Source organism: Lasioglossum baleicum, chromosome 4 (assembly GCF_051020765.1).
Source record: "Lasioglossum baleicum chromosome 4, iyLasBale1, whole genome shotgun sequence".
In the NCBI taxonomy this organism is placed as follows: Eukaryota; Metazoa; Arthropoda; class Insecta; order Hymenoptera; family Halictidae; genus Lasioglossum; species Lasioglossum baleicum.
Window position 1 is genome coordinate 6,995,224 of NC_134932.1, and position 17,479 is coordinate 7,012,702.

General features: G+C 33.6%; 4 protein-coding genes across 16 annotated transcripts in view; 1 reads left to right on the plus strand and 3 right to left on the minus strand.

Annotated features, from left to right (window-relative positions):
* The first annotated feature begins 1,382 nt into the window (after positions 1-1,382).
* LOC143207842 (sodium/bile acid cotransporter 7) lies at positions 1,383-8,223 on the plus strand. 4 transcript variants are annotated; one of them, XM_076421691.1, is made up of 7 exons: positions 1,383-1,514; positions 2,378-2,535; positions 2,600-2,826; positions 2,912-3,055; positions 3,143-3,392; positions 4,554-4,805; positions 4,991-8,223. In XM_076421691.1, exons 2-6 carry the CDS (start codon positions 2,400-2,402, stop codon positions 4,796-4,798), a joined length of 1,002 nt encoding a protein of 333 aa, XP_076277806.1. In that variant the 5' UTR covers positions 1,383-1,514; positions 2,378-2,399; the 3' UTR covers positions 4,799-4,805; positions 4,991-8,223. The 4 variants fall into 4 exon arrangements, with proteins under 4 accessions (XP_076277806.1, XP_076277805.1, XP_076277804.1 ...); XM_076421690.1 differs by having other exon boundaries at positions 1,485-1,624; XM_076421689.1 differs by lacking the exon at positions 1,383-1,514 and adding an exon at positions 2,103-2,241.
* Swm (Zinc finger protein swm) lies at positions 5,993-11,630 on the minus strand. 3 transcript variants are annotated; one of them, XM_076421653.1, is made up of 10 exons: positions 11,422-11,630; positions 10,407-10,525; positions 10,028-10,325; positions 9,582-9,740; positions 9,038-9,396; positions 8,715-8,963; positions 7,972-8,487; positions 7,068-7,855; positions 6,683-6,937; positions 5,993-6,447 (listed from the first exon to the last, which is right to left on the minus strand). In XM_076421653.1, the coding sequence occupies exons 1-10, from the start codon at positions 11,478-11,480 to the stop codon at positions 6,370-6,372; spliced, it is 2,880 nt and encodes a 959-aa protein (XP_076277768.1). In that variant the 5' UTR covers positions 11,481-11,630; the 3' UTR covers positions 5,993-6,369. The 3 variants fall into 3 exon arrangements, with proteins under 3 accessions (XP_076277768.1, XP_076277765.1, XP_076277766.1); XM_076421650.1 differs by having other exon boundaries at positions 9,582-9,755; XM_076421651.1 differs by having other exon boundaries at positions 9,582-9,743; positions 11,422-11,629.
* A 268-nt stretch (positions 11,631-11,898) lies between these two features.
* Positions 11,899-14,804, minus strand: LOC143207848 (excitatory amino acid transporter 3). The gene is made up of 9 exons (XM_076421698.1): positions 14,325-14,804; positions 14,070-14,247; positions 13,955-13,997; positions 13,848-13,884; positions 13,565-13,748; positions 13,256-13,489; positions 12,997-13,188; positions 12,773-12,907; positions 11,899-12,695 (listed from the first exon to the last, which is right to left on the minus strand). The coding sequence occupies exons 1-9, from the start codon at positions 14,560-14,562 to the stop codon at positions 12,569-12,571; spliced, it is 1,368 nt and encodes a 455-aa protein (XP_076277813.1). The 5' UTR covers positions 14,563-14,804; the 3' UTR covers positions 11,899-12,568.
* A 308-nt stretch (positions 14,805-15,112) lies between these two features.
* Positions 15,113-17,479, minus strand: part of LOC143207827 (uncharacterized) — a 228,520-nt gene continuing 226,153 nt past the window's right edge. For 6 of the 8 annotated variants that reach the window (XM_076421644.1, XM_076421643.1, XM_076421646.1 and 3 more), the window contains 3 exons: positions 16,699-17,240; positions 16,414-16,591; positions 15,509-15,651 (listed from right to left, as the gene is read on the minus strand). In XM_076421644.1, the coding sequence (XP_076277759.1) occupies positions 16,420-16,591; positions 16,699-17,240 (714 nt within the window). In that variant the 3' untranslated portion in view covers positions 15,509-15,651; positions 16,414-16,419. Of the gene's footprint in view, positions 15,652-16,413; positions 16,592-16,698; positions 17,241-17,479 lie in introns of all 8 variants that reach the window. The other 2 variants (XM_076421648.1, XM_076421647.1) reach the window with 1 other exon arrangement.

Consider the following 17,479-nt stretch of genomic DNA (forward strand, 5'->3'; position numbering starts at 1 on the left):
TCAATTTCGAAAGTGTTGCATACGGGAGAAATTATCGATGAAATTTTCTACTTCGAGTTTTCCTTGTAACAAAATTCTGTTTTTCTTTTTTAATCAGGAATGTCAAAGTGGTTTATTAGAATGTTACGAAGATCTGTATCATATAATCGCATTTTTTGAATACCCTTGTTCCTTAGTTTGCCATCAGATAGATGTCTCACATGTAAAATCACTTGCTTTATATAGCTAATAAAAAGGAATCAAAGTCTTCGTACCTTAATTTAACATTCTCGTGTCACTGAGCATGCTAATATGTGATCTTTTTATATTTGCATTACTGAAGCATTTTGATATTTATATTTAAAAAAAAAAAGGAGAAACGAATATAGCATGTGTAATGCATTGCATTACTGTTTACGAAGTGAATAACAATCAAACAGAAGATCTGGACAGCATACTTTTAGTATCATTAGTATTTTGTTGTAGTTTGCGTTGCAAACTACGTATTTATTTCTCATACGAGTTTGTTGTTTTTTGAATTAGGTCCATTGAAAATTTTCCTATAACATTATCAAAGTGTTAGAGGTAATGCGATCATAATGTTAGTTCCCTGAGTCTCGTAATTTATGTGTATCCTCGTTTACAAACCAATGTTATTGTATTTAGTGATATACCGCGCTATGTATAAAAGTTAAAGAAGTTTTTTTAAGAAACACGTCTTTTTGTTAAGCTTCTATTCATGTGTGTGTGTGTGCGTGCGTGCGCGCGTGTGTGTGTGCCAGAAAGGGTGGATCCCGACTTTTGGCAGTAAAATATGTGCTAATGTGCCACAGTTACATACACTGTGAACTGTTGTTTCATTAATCTTATTATTATTATTAATATTATTATTATATTATTATAATAAATGATAATTAACACCCACTCTTTAAAATTCCTCATTTCCAGTGTTCTTAGGAGAATAGTACATTAACTTGAGCAATAAATTCATTCATCTTTTAGTGTTAATAACAGGTATGATTTAAAAATGTTACACATGTGAGTCTGTATTGATGTGATAAAAAGAGAGTGAATCGTTCAAGAGTACTATATTTGAATTTTAGAATCTAAGTATATTGTTTATGTTTAGCGATATTTATTTATAAATTAAGTATAAAATAATATCGGCTTACTATTTATTCATACTAAAGTATGTATTAGGATAAGCATTTTTATTAAGTCTCATACTTAAATTATTAAAATTTTGTATTTAATACATTATTGTTTTACTTTAACAATGGTAAAAAGAAATTAACTAGTATTATTGAAAGTTCTTTTGAATCTTCTGAGAAGGGACCACGCATGCGTGATAGAACGAAAATTGACAGTACAATACTGCCTCCTTGTCGGCTTGTGTAACCCGTCTACCCGTCTGATTGTGATGCAGTGACGACCGACGCATTGCTTGTATCTATAAACAGTCAAATAAAATACAGCTACAATCAGAAAATTAACTGTTGTGCATAATTTTGTGCATTTTCAAAAAATATTAATGAGTATTAATGAAAATACATTTTACATTTATTTCTCGTAACAATTAAAATAACATTTCTCTTGTGTTTCATACAGTTTTCGTATTTAAACATCTGTCAGTGCAAAACAACGTGTAAATACATGTAACATTTATATTTTATCGATTATAAATAAACTTCAACTGGCACAGAAAGCACTTTTATTTTTACAGTTTCTTGCAATTTCATAAAATTATGAGAGAAATGCGACATGAATCTCGATTTCGTTTGTGAATATTTATAGGTCACAATTATATTTCAGCACATGCTGTTCTTTCACGTTTTCCTGCATTAGAAGTTTTATAAATAATGCTTTTAACTTAAGTGCATCTATTTTGTAATTTGTACTTATATATTCTCTACTAGGACTATTAAATAAAGTATTTTCGCTAATATTGTAGTGGTATATATTTTATTAAAGATTTGTTTGTAAGAGAATGATATAGATACTATTTATATATACTACATATAATAGTTATCATAAGATTGACATAGGACATAGACAATAAGATATGTCTGCTTCATTTAATTATACGATTTTAAGCATGTTATAATAGGATTATGTAGAAACATAGTATGTCATCCAAGCCTGCACGCACAGAATTTTGCCATGCAGAAGCTGCATGAAATATTCTTAAAGAAGATCGAGAAAAAAATGCTGCGTTTGGCTGAACTTCTTTATAGGCCTGACAGTATAATTTTTATGCAAATGGTTCGAATCTTTTTTATATCAATATTAACATTATTCATTATAGAAATCATATTTCATTTCTATTTATACCTATATACCTTGTTAGTTAAATATTAATAGCATTACCATGGTAATAAAAGTTCTTTATGTATTGCAGGTATGTTTTAAATTAAGCAATAATGTATTTAAAACTTCCACAAGAAGGCCAACAAAAAAAAAGGCAAAATGAACTTTTATATCGATATGGGTATTTTTTATCCATGATTTTATGTATGATACTTGCGTCTATTAGACCACACTTGGGTAAAACAAATGGTACTTTCAATCAGACACCTGTATTTCTATGTATAATGCAGCTTTGTAATTATGTGTATTACAGGTGTTTTTAACGGGAATATCATAATTCGATATTTCGCTGTGCCTTTAACGTACCTAGAAGCAGGGTTGATATGTGACCCCAAATCGCTGTACTTAACATTAAGCAATGCTCCTCTTTTGATATTTACCATGACCTTCATATATATTTTAATGCCCTTTTTAATGAGATTGGGAGTATGCATGTTAACTTACGCAAATGTCAATGTTTGGCTATTAAAGGGAATGGAAGTAAAGAAACAAAAATATTGTTTTAGCAATGTTACATTAAATGTAATTTCAAACACATAGATTATTATGAGCTTTTATATTTTAGGTGCTTTACTGTATGCCGCCTCCGTTTAATACAAGCCTTGTTTTATGCCGATTAGCACAAGCAGACTTATCGACAAGCATTGTAATAACTTTAGTTTCTCATTTCGGTGGATTATTTATCTCTCCTGTACTATTGTACTTTGTGGTAAACTATTGTTAGACTTTTTATAATCAGATTAAAAATTTTAGTTAGCACTGATTAATTTAATGAAAAATGTTATTTCTGTTACAGTTAGGGGCATCTACACCTCCTCTAGTCGGTGTAAACATTAAAGAAACTATTTATAGTACAATTGTACCACTAGCTGTTGGTATCGCAATCCAAGTATATATTTTGAAATATGATTTCTGTTTCAAAATTAAATCGCCATGGTTTTCCCAAGGATTGTTATTGGCTACAGCGTACCATTGGTTCTGTGATGCTGTTTCAGTGGATGCATCATCTCTACAAGCCAGTGATGTGTTATTATGCATATTAATTGGTGAGTTTGTTGTTGTTACCTTTTGTAACGTGTCTATCTATGTAAACAGAAAATTATTCAATGTAAAATGTTGTGAAAATTGCTGTACAATTCTGTCATATATTTTCAATATTGTTCAAAGGGTATGTCAATCTATAGAGTGACATTTTAATAAGTTAACTTTAGAGCTTTTCTGCTATAAAACTAAAAAATGTTTATTATCGGATTTTTTTATACTATTTTATTTACATGTCAACAATCAAATATGTTAGTGAAAAAAGACATTCATCAATTCTTAGTTACAATATGTACCATAATGAAAAGAGTTACAAAAGTAAAAGAATTGAAACATTTCAATTCAATTCTTGAATAGTGATTCTTGTAATTTTGTGCACATTATAAAATTGGAATACATATATAGTAATTGTTTTGACAATTGTGGTACCAAATATAGAGGCAGGTGTACCAAAAGTATTTTCATCAGTTTGAAATCAGTTTGAAATTGTAGCGTGACCCGTTGATCACGCGAACATAGTTACGAAAGCGCTACCGCTCTATAGGTTCGATTAATGGCGCTGAGAGGGAAATTTGAATATAAAACGTAATGTTTAGATCAAAGCCTTGTATATATTTCATATACATATAATTTATTCGGGCACGATAGCTTAGGTTTAGGTTTAGAATAAGTATATGTATAGGGAAACAACGGGAGGATTTCGCAGAGATCCTTGACGAAAATCTCGAGGGGCAAGACTAATCGAGGAATTTAGGTAAAGTCATGTAACCTCTCGGAGGAGCTTCTCCAATTTCGCATAACGCTATCGTAACTGTAACTATGTTCAACTATGTTCGCGTGATCAATGGGTCACGCTACAAAATCGATCGGTTTATCATGATAGCCAATTTCGAAAACAGTTTATTTAGTTTGAAAGGAACACGTTTCAAGTTTTCAGTACTGTACTCGTATCTAGAGTACGCTATTTTAAATTTCAAATAACTGTAAATACGTAAATTTTAGGAATTCACGACTGTAATTCTAGAAGTACAAACTTTTTAATTTTGTAATGAAGACATTGCAAAAAAAGAGTACTCCTTTGAGTATATGTGTCTAAGCAGCTAACAGTGTACTAAATACATGTATCCCTCAGTCTATTATTAGTATCAGCATTTTTTATGTTCAAGCTTGCGTGGGACAACTATTTGTTAGCTGCTTGTGTTGGGTATTGGGCTCTCGATGGTTACCTCGGGACATTTTGCTAGCTGCACTTTTTACGAGTACTCACAAGTCGGTTGGTCTTGGTAGCTGGGTCTTACGTGGTGCTTACCATGGTTCGGCACATGGTCCAGCAGTAAACTTACCATTGTCTATTCTACCAGTTGCACAATTATTATTAGGTAGTTTGCTAGCTAGTTGGTTGTCCCCATAATATGTAGGTATGTATGTTATGTAGGTATAATATAAATAACCTCATGTTTAGTTCTTGTATTAGTTATTTTCAGTTATAACGGAGCGCATATCTTTCTATTCAGTTTCCAATGTTTCGACTAATTTTTTAGTTGGTGTGTAATTACTGCTCCTAGTAACTACTTCTACTAAAAACTAATATTATTTTTTATAGCAATTTCAAATTGGAGAACTATCTGTTAGTAGACCATGGAAGCAACATATAGAAAATTGATTAATATTGACCAAAAAATTTACAGAAGAGAGAGAGAGAGAAAATTGTATTAAATATTTTCTATTTATTTCTGTTTAAATAAATATTTCGAATTTCATTCAACTGAAAATTGTGCGTGTATATATATATAAATTCTTTTAAAAATTTTACAGCATCCGATATTATAAAAAACGGTATTCTCGAAACTTCATTTATTACACTGTACAGTTGCTTTATAAGCTAGTACGTAAATTTGAAATTGAAAGAGGCAAAACAATGGATAGGTGTTTACTCCAAATTATTTTCAAAATGTATCAAATAAGTTTATTCATATGTATAACGAAATGCCGAAGGCGTTAAAACATAGTCTGTGATTTTCTTTCATCTACGATTCACGTAAAATGCATTCGTGCCGCGGTTATTGCAAAATTCAATACTTACCTTGGAAACTAATCTTAAGAGTTTTTATATAACAATTATATGTATATCATTTAGCTCAGTGTATATTAAAACAACTATCGTAAAATTATGCACGAATAAGCTTTGTTTTTTTTTCAATTCTAATCAACTTAGTGTTCATTGACATTTGATAAAAAGAAATCATGACAATTATACATTACACTGTACATCATTACAGGAACAATCTTTAAATAGTACATCAAGTGAAAGTAGAAAAAAAGGAGAAAGAAAACAAAAAAATTACACTACTTCGAAGCGTTGTACGCTATTATCTTATGTAGTAATTATTATAATAAATTGTATTTGTATCTTACAAGTTATAAATATAGTTTCCTCACTTTCGATTGTAAAATTTCTGAAAATTATAAGTATTCTACTTATCCCTAAAAGTCTGGCTACTGTTTATCGTAGATTTATATCTTTGAACAAAATAACAAGAGACAATTTGTCATAGTTCTACTATGAAAGAAAGAGGACTTTGAATTCAGAATAAGATGTTTCCCATACAAAACATAGCGATTTTATTCTACAAATAATGGGATAAATTTGGTTAATTTTTTGTTTTGTTGTTGTTGGAAACTTGCATATCATTTTTGTCTATTTTGTGACGCGCAATTCGGCACGGTATATACTTTCTTTTTTCTTTATACCGTTATAATGCGCACACGCATATATTTAATAATATTAACAAATAGTGTAACACTCATGATAACGTGTATGAGCTTGTAACCTGACTCTTTCGTGAAAATCATGGCATTTAACGAATCAAACGATGGTGCAGCAGTGGCGCAGGCGCTGAGCATCATGTATTGATTTGCCCGTATCATCACACAGTCATTGTAGCTGGTATCGAGTTTTTGTCACGAATAACGCTGACGCTGCTATCGCCGCCAGCTACGCGATTCGCCATCTTCATCCTCCTCTTCCTCGTTTTCCTCGAGAAGTAATGCTTCGTTACCCTATCACAAGTGAACATTTATTATTTAGAAGCATCGTTTGTTTTACCCAGACCGATTAAGGACAAGTAAAGAACTTGAGATTTGATTCTTATAAATACACAACTGCATTCTGGGTACCTTTGTTTCAACTAATTATTTCAGAAATGCTATCGAACTATAAAGTAAAAAGAGAATATTGTATCAGGTGATATGCCTACAATGTTTCTCTCTGTCTGAAAAACTTCTAAAAACTTACTTCTAAATCAATTTCTTCGTCAGTGGTAGGTGGCGCTTGTTCAGAACGCGAAGAAAGTTGTACAGATGAGTTTGTATTGCTACCACCGCCACCACGATGCAGATGCTGTCCAGAGACCCATGTAATAGAAAGTAATCTATCCTGAAATGTGCGTCCCTTTACTAAAGCTACCTCAGCTTCTTTTCTTGACTTGAAATTGATCACAATTGAAGGCGTTGCGTCGTCTACTATTTGATTCACTATTTCTCCAAATTGCTGAAACAAATGCAAATATAGCAATTAATTACTAATAACATCTGGTGCGCACGAGCACAATTTGAAATGATTCTAAATATGAAAAAGGATTCGTTCTCCAAGCGCGTAGTAAACGTAAATGAATTCTTACTTGAAAATGTGTTAAAACTTCAGCCTTTTCTTCGGTTTCATAACCAGAGACTAGAAGACTTGTCGGTCTATGATCTACTGAAACATGAGTAAAACTCCCTCTGCCACGACCCCTATATGATAACGCGTGGGCACCTCGTGTAACTCTACTTGACCGTGTACCTCTACCAACGGTTGGACCTGCGTTTAAACCCAACGCAGCAGCTTGCGCTCGCAGCTCGTTTAGTCTTTTTTGCAACTCCCCGGCATCTTGCCCTTCTTGTTGTGCAGTCATTAAGTCTAATTCGGCATCCAAAATCTCTTTCTGAGTTTGTTCTCTAGATTTTGCTTGTGACTTATTCCCACCAATCTGACCGTTCGCCGCCAGATCTTTGCGTAAATTGTCAATTGATTGCTGCATGTTCTTTATCGTTGCCATAATTGCATCCTTTTGTTCTGGATTCTTTTCCGCTTTATCAATCAATGCTCGTATCTCTATCAAATGCTTGTCTAACAATTCCTGTTTCCTTTTACGTAAATCGGCGGTTAATTTTAAAGCCTCTTTACGCTTCTCCTCTTGTTTCTTTTTTAAGGTTTCCTTAGCGGCTAAAATTTCTTGTGTTTTTTTTATTGCGAGAACCTTTTCTTCCCTAGTGGGAGCGGTGGTAGTTTTTGGCGATGTCGGGACCAAACTTTGCGTAACTTGCTGCTCTTCGGTTGAACGACGAGTGGGAATATATTCATTCTCTTCGGTTTTCGCTGGTGTAGTCACAGCAGCGCCTAACCGTTCTTTTACAGAAGGACGGCATCCTGAATAAAAGGAAATGTTATATAAAATATTATGACTTCTTTAGAAGAGAAGCGTGAAGCGTATGAACCTAACGTTATACATATGCTTTGCTGTTTTGAGAAAGGTGTTAACTTACCTGGCGGTACATTCTCAATGGCTCCACCAGCTGTGTTATTGTTAACATTGTTATGCCAAAACACTTTGATAAATCTATTATTCAACACAGCCTCGGTACTTCTGTACGCAGCTTTTGCTTCAGCAGGCAGCTGGAAGGTAACCAACGCACCCTCAGGATCTCCGCCGAAATTAACTTGGATATTTACAATTTTACCGAATTTCGAGAAATGATTATTTAATTGGGTTATATTGTTCAGAATACGGGGAACTTTTTTCAATTCTAGGGAACAGTTGGCTGGATTATGCACCACTCGTTGTTTTGGTCCAAGACGATTGAAATCGAATGCTTGTTTACGCTTTAAAGGGTTCGTTTGAGTATGCGTGATTTCAGACGAGTTAGTATGTGGAATTACTGGGACACTAATTAGTTCTCTTTGTCCCCTCCCATAAATACCAGGTCCCGGTTGGGGATGTCTACCCCATGGCATTCGAGGTTCCATGCTTGGTGCATCCGGATTATATTCGGCAAATGCATCTGTAAAAAGTTTTAAAGATTAGCCATCGCTACAGATACGAATTTACTTGGTAGTAATATGAATTATATGAAAGTGCTGTTCGCATATTTTCTGATCCCTCATAGTGTTTTCTATATTTTTACACCTATTCTGTAATACTTAAAAATTACGCTTGAATACATTCCGTACTGGACCAATTTTTTATTATTTTCCGTTCAAGCCACGCTACTCTTTAAGAAACTCTTACCCATATTGGAGTGATGTTGATTCCTTAAATGAGGTGGAGGTAAACTAGCAAGAGGGAGGTGTTGTGGTGGAGCATTTCCATTAGGACCTTGAGGTGGTTCTGGTACTGCTGTTACAGGTACAGTTCCTGGTGCTTGCGCACTATGGGGACCGAAAGTCAAAACACGACTTAAAGCTACGTCTTCTAATACGACTGGATCTGTACCATGGTCATAAGGACACAAATCACCTCTCATGCAGTATCCTTTTTCTGCAAATATAAGTCAAAGAATTTATAGCAATGTATCTTCTCCGCTAGTCTTTATAGAATAATTAAACACAAACCATCAAAATCTCTGCACCGCCTCTTTGTCTGGAATCCTGGTTGGCTATTTGGTACATTAGAAGCGACCGCGACGACGCTTTGAATTGACTGACTAGTAGTAGATAATCGCATGTCTACGTCTCCATGATTACTATCCTGTGTTGGAGTACCTCCGCCAGGACTACCCTCGATCCTATCCGTTCTGTCCACATCCATCCTGTCGGAACGGTCTATCTTTTTGCGATCTAACGATCTTGACCGAGATCGAGATCGAAGAGGTGTTGGAGACCTATTCCTAAATCGCGCTCGATGATCACGATTATCAGGACCATCTCGTATTCTCGGTCGTATAGGTGACGTGCTACGACTTCTACTCCGTCTGTAGCAAGCAGTAGACATTGTAAGTAACGATAGTTAATTACATTCAGTATATCACTATTGAATAGAGTTATGCGAGAACCAGAAAATGTCCGATCCGGGCGGATCGAGTATTTTATTCGGGAGTAGTCTCGACCATCAGGTTCTTGCACACCTCTACTATTTAAATAAAAAGGATTTACAAACCTTCTGTCATGTCGTCTTGTATTTGGTGGTGATTCGTTCCTCCATGGTCGACTCCTATCGCGTTCTCTATCACGACGAATGTGTTCTCTACTTCGAGACCTACGTCTATCTCTCTCCCACGAACGTGAACGTGATCTTGTCCTGGATCTCATTCGACCACTTCTGGAGTACAAACTTTACGTTATGTTGTTGTGAGCTTTTCTGTTACTGTGTCACATATTGGAAAATGATTTTTTTTCTTTTAATGAAACTACAGACTATCTACGGACAATCACAATCAAGTTACTTTTCCATAATCATCTCTTTTGTACAGTAAGTTTTTTCTTTTATAAATGGAGTTATATGGAAAAGAAAGTCAATATTATTACTTCCTGTTGTCTGTAATTTGACAAAAAAAAAGAATTTTCCTTGAAACGATTTAATATCTCTTTGCTAATGAAACTTACCGACTTCGAGAACGTTTCTCCTTCTCTTTGTCAACTTTTTCAGAATCTGATTTCCTAGTCTCACGTTTGCCTATTGGCATAGGTGCAGATCCGTTTATTTGGAGAGGAGCAGGAGGATTTGTATTGATAGACGTAACAGGAATTGTACTTTCAGTGATTTTCTCAATTGCTAGCACAGGTGGTGGTGGATTTACACCGGGTGGTGTCCCACCGCCATCTGGATCATTTTTTGCAGGGGGAAGTATATACTCTTGAGTTTCCAATGTTTTAAACAATAGCTCTACAAAGTTTTTGGTTTCTGCGAAGATGATACAATGTTAATCGGTACGTTTAGTCTGCATAGATACTACTATTTTGTCTATAGTAGATGTGAATATACCTTGCTGCAGAAAAACATCAAGTTGTTCAACCATTCCACCTCGCAATTCCTCCAATGTTTTATCTTTTTTAACAAGAGCATATACGTATTTTGCTAATGCAGCAGGATCGGCATCGCAACTGTGAACATAAGTAAGTAATATTGAAACTTGATAGTTCTTTTAAAACACATATTTTGTAATATATTACTTTACTACTTATCCAGCATGTACTAACAGATAACATTTATGTAACACATCATTAATGAGTAATAGAATGTAATAATTATCGACATTCACTTAGTTCTGGCATAAAATGATAACATTTCTCATAAAGTTTTTAAGTTACCTGATAATGTTAAATGAATAAGTCACAAATTAAGCGTTACGGTTATTTGTAATTCATTCATGATAAGCCAACAATCAAGTCATTAGTGGCTATATAAAAAATGTGGTTAGTTGTAACTTATTCATTATTCTGATTAAATGTTCATTGAACAAACCATCGATAATTAAACGTATTTGTAAGAGCAAGTCTTATATCGTGTAAACCAATACGATTAATATGTATGTAATTAAACTAAAAGAAAACATGTTAATTAACTATTACTGTCAACAAATCATTATGGATTAAGTCATTAAGTTATTTATGTTGAGAAATTACGAAATAAAGGAAATTTAGCTTTTACAGTATTGGAGCAAATACATTTGAAGCCGATGGTTTGTACAGAAATGCAACAAAATCAAATATGCTGTTTATAATTACACGAAATAAGTTCGGATACAAAATACACGAGAAATATATTGTGGACGGGCATATTGTTGTTCGCATAGTTGTTAGCGATGAGCATGATGTAAATCTAGTGTGGTATCGTTGTTTGCTGAGATCTATCAACGATCATTTAGAAACAGACGAGTTTACCACACGTAAATATAAATCTGCATGGGGTATAAAGCATAGCACATGTACGGCCATTTACAACATCAAATGCATACACATACACCTAAAACTGTACTCGGGCAAGCTGGCCTACTTACAGCGGCTCCAAGACGGCGGTCAGCCACGCCTTGAATTGATCCGGATTCTCTATTATCATTTTCAGTGAATTCGCGACAAAAAACTCATGGAACTGTTCAAAGACACACGTTAATTACACAATATCTGGGCGGGAATAAGTACTCTCCTAAGTAAAGACAGTCGCCATTCTGAAATCTCACTCCTATACACACACCGTTCACATAGATAGAACGTAAAGTTTCTAGAAAATATTACAGGAGTCGCTGGCAGCCGTTAGGTAGGTTAGGTACGCTTGTTGGTTTATCGGCATTGATACAGAGCATTCTTACAGAGGCGAAACTCCGACGTTTTTCGAGAATTAATTTCTAGTGCGCATGCCTCATAGGTTCATACACCATGAACATAGCTACAAAATCACGTGAATTTGCCAAAGTCAGCCAAAGTGTAGGGATATCAACGTAGGTAGGTCGACCAATATCGTCAACTTCCGGTGCGGTCATCTTTGGTATTTTCGAAAAGAAAAGAATATGGAGAAAAAAACAATCTATTTAGAGAGTACGGACGCGTTTGTGGTAAAGCAGTGGTAAAGTCAAAAGTTGATGTATAAATAATAAATCAAAGGCTACAGTACATTAGGAGGTGATTAGGAGTTTCATATCTAGTGTTCCTTCATGTCATTGAATACGTTGATAACAGATACGTAATGGTTATGCTGAAGACGGTGTTTGGAAACGGTGTTTTCAAAATAATTTTTGGTAAGTTGGATAGCCTGCATAATATAAAATGGACCAATAAGAAGTCTTTCTCTTGATCAATCCTAGGCATAACTCTAACCAATATTGGTAATTGCATTGTATAATAATTATTGTATACATTGATTACATTTTTGTTGTTTGAATCACTGAGAATACCAAAGTAATGGCGCGATAACGGAGAATATTAATAAATATACTTCCTTTAGTACACTGAAGATACGACATAATTTGTAAACATGTTTCGATTGGTTTTATGAAAATGTTCGCCCCATTTATAATTAATAATTACATTACACAACAGAACAACAAACAACGGAAGTATCGACAACAACAAAAACTATTTAATGTAAATTTTTCAAAGCTTTATTAGCATAAATAATGTCATATTTCATTAAGACAATCTTGTAGAATTTTAAATTGAGTTGCATAATTCAAGTTCTTCTGGTACAGAGGTTCCGTTACTTAAATTGTAATAATGATTTATTATACCAGCTCCTAGAGCATCAGCTATAATATTAATGGTGGTTCTTATACGATCTCTGGAATGTAATATTTTAATTGAATATATACTATATAACTACATTTTTTGCTTTTGTAGATATTGATGGATGCTTACACAAACCAATCTATTGCAATAATTAATGAAACATCTTCTACTGGAACCCCTACAGAGTTAAGTACCATTATTAACATTACATAGCCACCACTAGGCAGACCAGCAGCACCAATACACGATACAGTGCATGTAATACTAAAATCGTTATTCGATTAGAATCATATAAGTACATTTATGTATATTATATCTATAGATTTTTTGTCAATATTTGTAATACAACGTACCTAATTATTATGATTCTAAATAACGAGTATTCTAGTCCATGCAACTGAATTATAAAAATTGCTCCAATATTTTCATATAATGCTATGCCATCCATGTTTATTGTGGCACCAATTGGAACAATAAATTTAGTTATTTTGGAAGGTATTCCAATGCTTTCCAAGCATTGAATTGTTATAGGAACTGTAGCTGTACTAAATTTTAATTTTATGAGTTCACAATTTCTCTAAATGAAAGTTATTGAATATATAATTTAATTACCTTGATGATGTTCCAAATGCAGTAGCAAAAGCTGGTCCAAGTTTGGATATAATTTTGTATGGAGATTGTCGTACACATATAAAATACACGAAAGGGAGTAATATAAAACCCTGTATAATTAAACCGATAAATACAGTTAACATATAAACACCCAATCGTTTTATTATACTTCCAAAATCGTCTACTTCCAGAATTTTTGCAGAGATGAAAAACAATACGCTTACTGGTACTATCCTAAATAACATAAATATTGCTTTTTACTGTAATTATATATTCTCTCCATGTTTGGTCAATTGTAATTGTATTTACATTATTGCCCAACTCATGATCTTCATCATTGCTTCTGATAAAGAGTAGAACATTTTTTTTAAAGGTTCACCTTTTTCATCTATTTTCCCAATAGCTAGACCCAACATTATACTAAAAAAAACCAAGCCTAAGACATTTGTTCCTGGTGCATTCCTATGACTTATTTGCCATTCAGCTAATGGTACTACAAGAACAAAAATAAACTTTGAAATAATCAAATTTTGTAAAAATATCACTCCACTATATTTAGAATGAAGTTTCCTCTATTATTGTTCGAACATACCGGAGTTATTTTCTGGTATTTCTAACACAGTTTGATACTAAAACAGGATACATACTTATATCAGTCAATCAATAACAATGATTATTTAGAATAAAAAATTCTGGTACCTGACTCAAACATGCATTCACCAAGTTTTCTGGTATCAAATTTCTATGATACAAAAAAGCAAGATTAAATAAAAAATGAAAATTTATCGGTATCAAATATATATAAATGAAGTACCGAAACAGATCTAAAATTGTATCAATTGTCATGTAATATCGAGTTGAATGTTGTGAAACAACATTTTGATTTTTGAGAATTTCTCCCGGTCTTATTGTTTGAACAAGTATTACACTCAATGTTATCCCAACTACCGTTGTCATCGTGTAATAGCACAATACCATTAGTCCAATTTTACCTATAAAATCGAGCTATACTAATTATAATATCAACTTTCAAAAAAGTTATCAGACATTTTATTTATTCTGTATTTACCTGACTTGTTCAAGTTACAAGTAGCACTCACAATGGTAGATATTACAAGAGGCAATATTAAACAATTCACCAACCTCATGAATAATTCTCCAGGGAGCTTGAGATACATAATGCTTCGCTCTGTCCATGGTTGAGGTGTACAACTTTTAAGAATGTTACCTAATATAATTCCAGCACACACACCGAAGATTGTTCTTAATATTATTTTTTGCTTCAGCAGAACCTTCGTCAGCTTCATATTTATTATTACGTCACAAGAATTAAAATTTAATTGTATACTTATATGTGTATCACAGATTTTCGGTTTGAACTAAGCAAATCAAATTCTAATGCTTCTTTTCACAGGATCATTAGTTACGCAAGATCTTATAGTATTTTAAATCTACAGACGATAAGAACTCTTATCTTTTGTTTGTTTTGAAATGATAATTTATTGTTCTAAGGTGCATTCGTCGAAATATAATATATTCATTCAAATATCCTATTTCCTTCGTAATATGGAGAATGTAGCCTTCAGCAAGGTATCTTATTACAGTGGACATACTTACGCTCTTATATAATGTTGTAAATGTAGTAATTCCTTCAATTATAGAAGTAGTAGTAATAAACAAATGAACAAACGATAAGTGTTGATATTTTGCCTTTTATTTATTTTGCACCTATTACAATATAATAAATATGATCGTGCACAATACATGAAGGATGTGTATTTACACACGTTTTTGTTCTTTAAATTTTCAGGCCATAATTTTACGTATTTGTAACTGAGTTCGCATTACCATGCTATATATCTTTAATCATTTAATATAATTTATACATATCTTTACAATTCTGTATCGTCTTTCAAGTTAATCGTTAAAACATCACATTATGCATTTCGTCTGCATCCAGTCTTCTGAAGAAAAAGAATCTCAAATAATCTATATTATCGTTTCTCCAATAAAATGATTACTATTAATCCTTAGAGTTCCAATAATTAGTTCACTGTCGTTTATATGAAGTTTATTAGTGAGATCAGTAAAGAAATTTATTAACGTTACATTTATACAAAGTATGTTTCGTAAGTTTACATATCTAAATCTACATATTTTCCTATGTTGTTTAATATTTGGTTTTTTTATTCCGTATATTACTCAATTTCCTCTGTAATCATGATTCTTTATAGACCTTTCTCTCTTGTGCTTCACTTTTTCAGGTGAGGTAATTTGATTTTGCTCAAATAAAAAGAGAAAAATTTGTTTATTGACTTTCGCTTTTTGGTAATCACGATTCGCCAGCCACAGTAACGGATTCCGGTGTTCTGCCGAGGTGTTTCTGTTAATACAACCTATATCACAGAAATTAAGACTGCGATTAGACATTCGCCCCAGTGAAATCAACCGCAGTTAAATATTCTTACATTTAACGATTAATTATTGATTTACATAAACTTGACACAACACAGGCACACTTAAACATAGATTAGTGAGACCAGTTATAATTCTGAAAAGATTAGAAAATTAAAACTTTTAAAACTCACTGTTGCTAAGCGTAGAACTGTATCGCAAAATCTAATGTTATACATAGTTATTCTTGACCATGCAAAAATGTATAAGTCATGATTTAGTAAAAAGGAATACAAATAATCTACTGATACCACTTCCAAAATTGGACACTGCAATTACAGTGCATAAGGATTATCTACATCTATTTTTTATAAATTGTGTAATCATTCGGATATTGTAATACCATTTCACGAGACTACAACTAAACTTTCAGAACAAAAAAACCTAAGAAAACTCATACCACAATCTTCAAATGAAAATTGACAAACAAAATCGAACGAAACTCAAGGAATAAAAATATTTAGAATCTAATTCTAAGTGTACAATTCGATGGAAACTGTATAGATTCATGAAGCATAATGAAATTGGTGCATTGTAAGAGATACAACAAATATATTGTTCTATTTGTTTATACAATGAAAGTTTCTTAAGGCTTCTATGATTTATTCTTTCTTTTTTTTTACATATGTTTAAGGTATAGACACATTGTTTTCATGATCAAAAGATGTTTCCTGCGATCCTTAAAAATAAAACTGATTCAATACCTTTCCCTACAAAGGCGTTTCCTTTCGTGCCTCTGCTTTCCACTGAAATCCATTTACTCGCGTCGTAATGGGTTTATTCCTATTAGTTGCATTCTCAATTCCATTTCTAACGCCTGCTACTAGTCTCATGGCTGGGTTGGACACCAAGCCATTGCGCTTTGGTTTTGCATTACTCGCACTGAAATAGACAGTTGTAAAAGGCTTCATGTAATTTTCAACTACATTAATAAAATTAATTCAATTGTGTGCTCATGAAAGATAATTATAAATAATATAAAAGATTACCTGGCAGGTGTATGGTCAGAAGTGTGTTTCACACTCCTGCCTACACCGGCGCCACTGTTCCCCAGAATTATCCTCATATGCGTATCTCTGGTGAAATGAGTATCGGCTGAGTTTCTCTTTTCGTCCAGCCCGTTCTTCTTCTCTTTGCCAACATTTAAGCCTAGCATTTCGTTCGTCAACTCGAATGGTTTGCTAACGTCATTCTTATCGATGATCTCGGTCTTTATGTTGATCGGCTCGTAGATAGCTGGTGTGTGACTGTAGCTGGTCAGCTGCGCTTTGTATGGTATGTTCTGGTTTCCGGTAATCAGGGGAACCCCTAACTGACTTTGTATCACGTTCGCTGCAGTTTGGGCACTCGGTGGACTGGTGGTGTTCGTAGGTGAATAGGGTATCAGGCTGTCGCTTAATGGCGAATGAGGTGGCGAAGCATAGATTGGACTTTGCGGTTCACTTTTCAATGGCGACAACAGTTTGCTGAGTGGTCTGCTTTTTGCTCCTCTCGAGCATTGTTGTAGTTGTTGCGTGAAAGATAATGGTGTCTAAAATTATAGGAGTCAGATAACGGTCTGGTCTTTCGTGTGATCTTGTGATCATAGCGTGTATAGATCAAGTTGATTTCTACGAAGCATATGTGAACAAGGTTTTCGTTTATCGAGTGACTTAAAAGTGTGTATGAGGTGCGAGCGAGTGTGTTTGTCGTTGCCAAAGTGAAACAAATCTTTTCATGGTTAGGATAAGAAACGATCTGTACACGAGTGCATGGAACAGAATGAACAAA

Excerpts from the sequence above, each read along its gene's own strand:
- LOC143207842 (XM_076421691.1), top strand. The coding sequence starts at position 2,400 with ATGTATTTAAAACTTCCACAAGAAGGCCAACAAAAAAAAAGGCAAAAT. Across the intron at positions 2,536-2,599 it reads ACACTTGGGTAAAACAAATG|GTGTTTTTAACGGGAATATC; the intron begins GTACTTTCAATC and ends TGTGTATTACAG. Across the intron at positions 2,827-2,911 it reads GGCTATTAAAGGGAATGGAA|GTGCTTTACTGTATGCCGCC; the intron begins GTAAAGAAACAA and ends TTTATATTTTAG.
- Swm (XM_076421650.1), bottom strand. The coding sequence starts at position 11,480 with ATGATAATAGAGAATCCGGATCAATTCAAGGCGTGGCTGACCGCCGTC. Across the intron at positions 10,526-11,421 it reads ACCGCCGTCTTGGAGCCGCT|TTGCGATGCCGATCCTGCTG; the intron begins GTAAGTAGGCCA and ends TTATGTTCACAG. Across the intron at positions 7,856-7,971 it reads CATTGAGAATGTACCGCCAG|GATGCCGTCCTTCTGTAAAA; the intron begins GTAAGTTAACAC and ends CCTTTTATTCAG.
- LOC143207848 (XM_076421698.1), bottom strand. The coding sequence starts at position 14,562 with ATGAAGCTGACGAAGGTTCTGCTGAAGCAAAAAATAATATTAAGAACA. Across the intron at positions 13,885-13,954 it reads TGAATGCATGTTTGAGTCAG|TATCAAACTGTGTTAGAAAT; the intron begins GTACCAGAATTT and ends ATCCTGTTTTAG. Across the intron at positions 13,490-13,564 it reads ATCATGAGTTGGGCAATAAT|GATAGTACCAGTAAGCGTAT; the intron begins GTAAATACAATT and ends TATGTTATTTAG.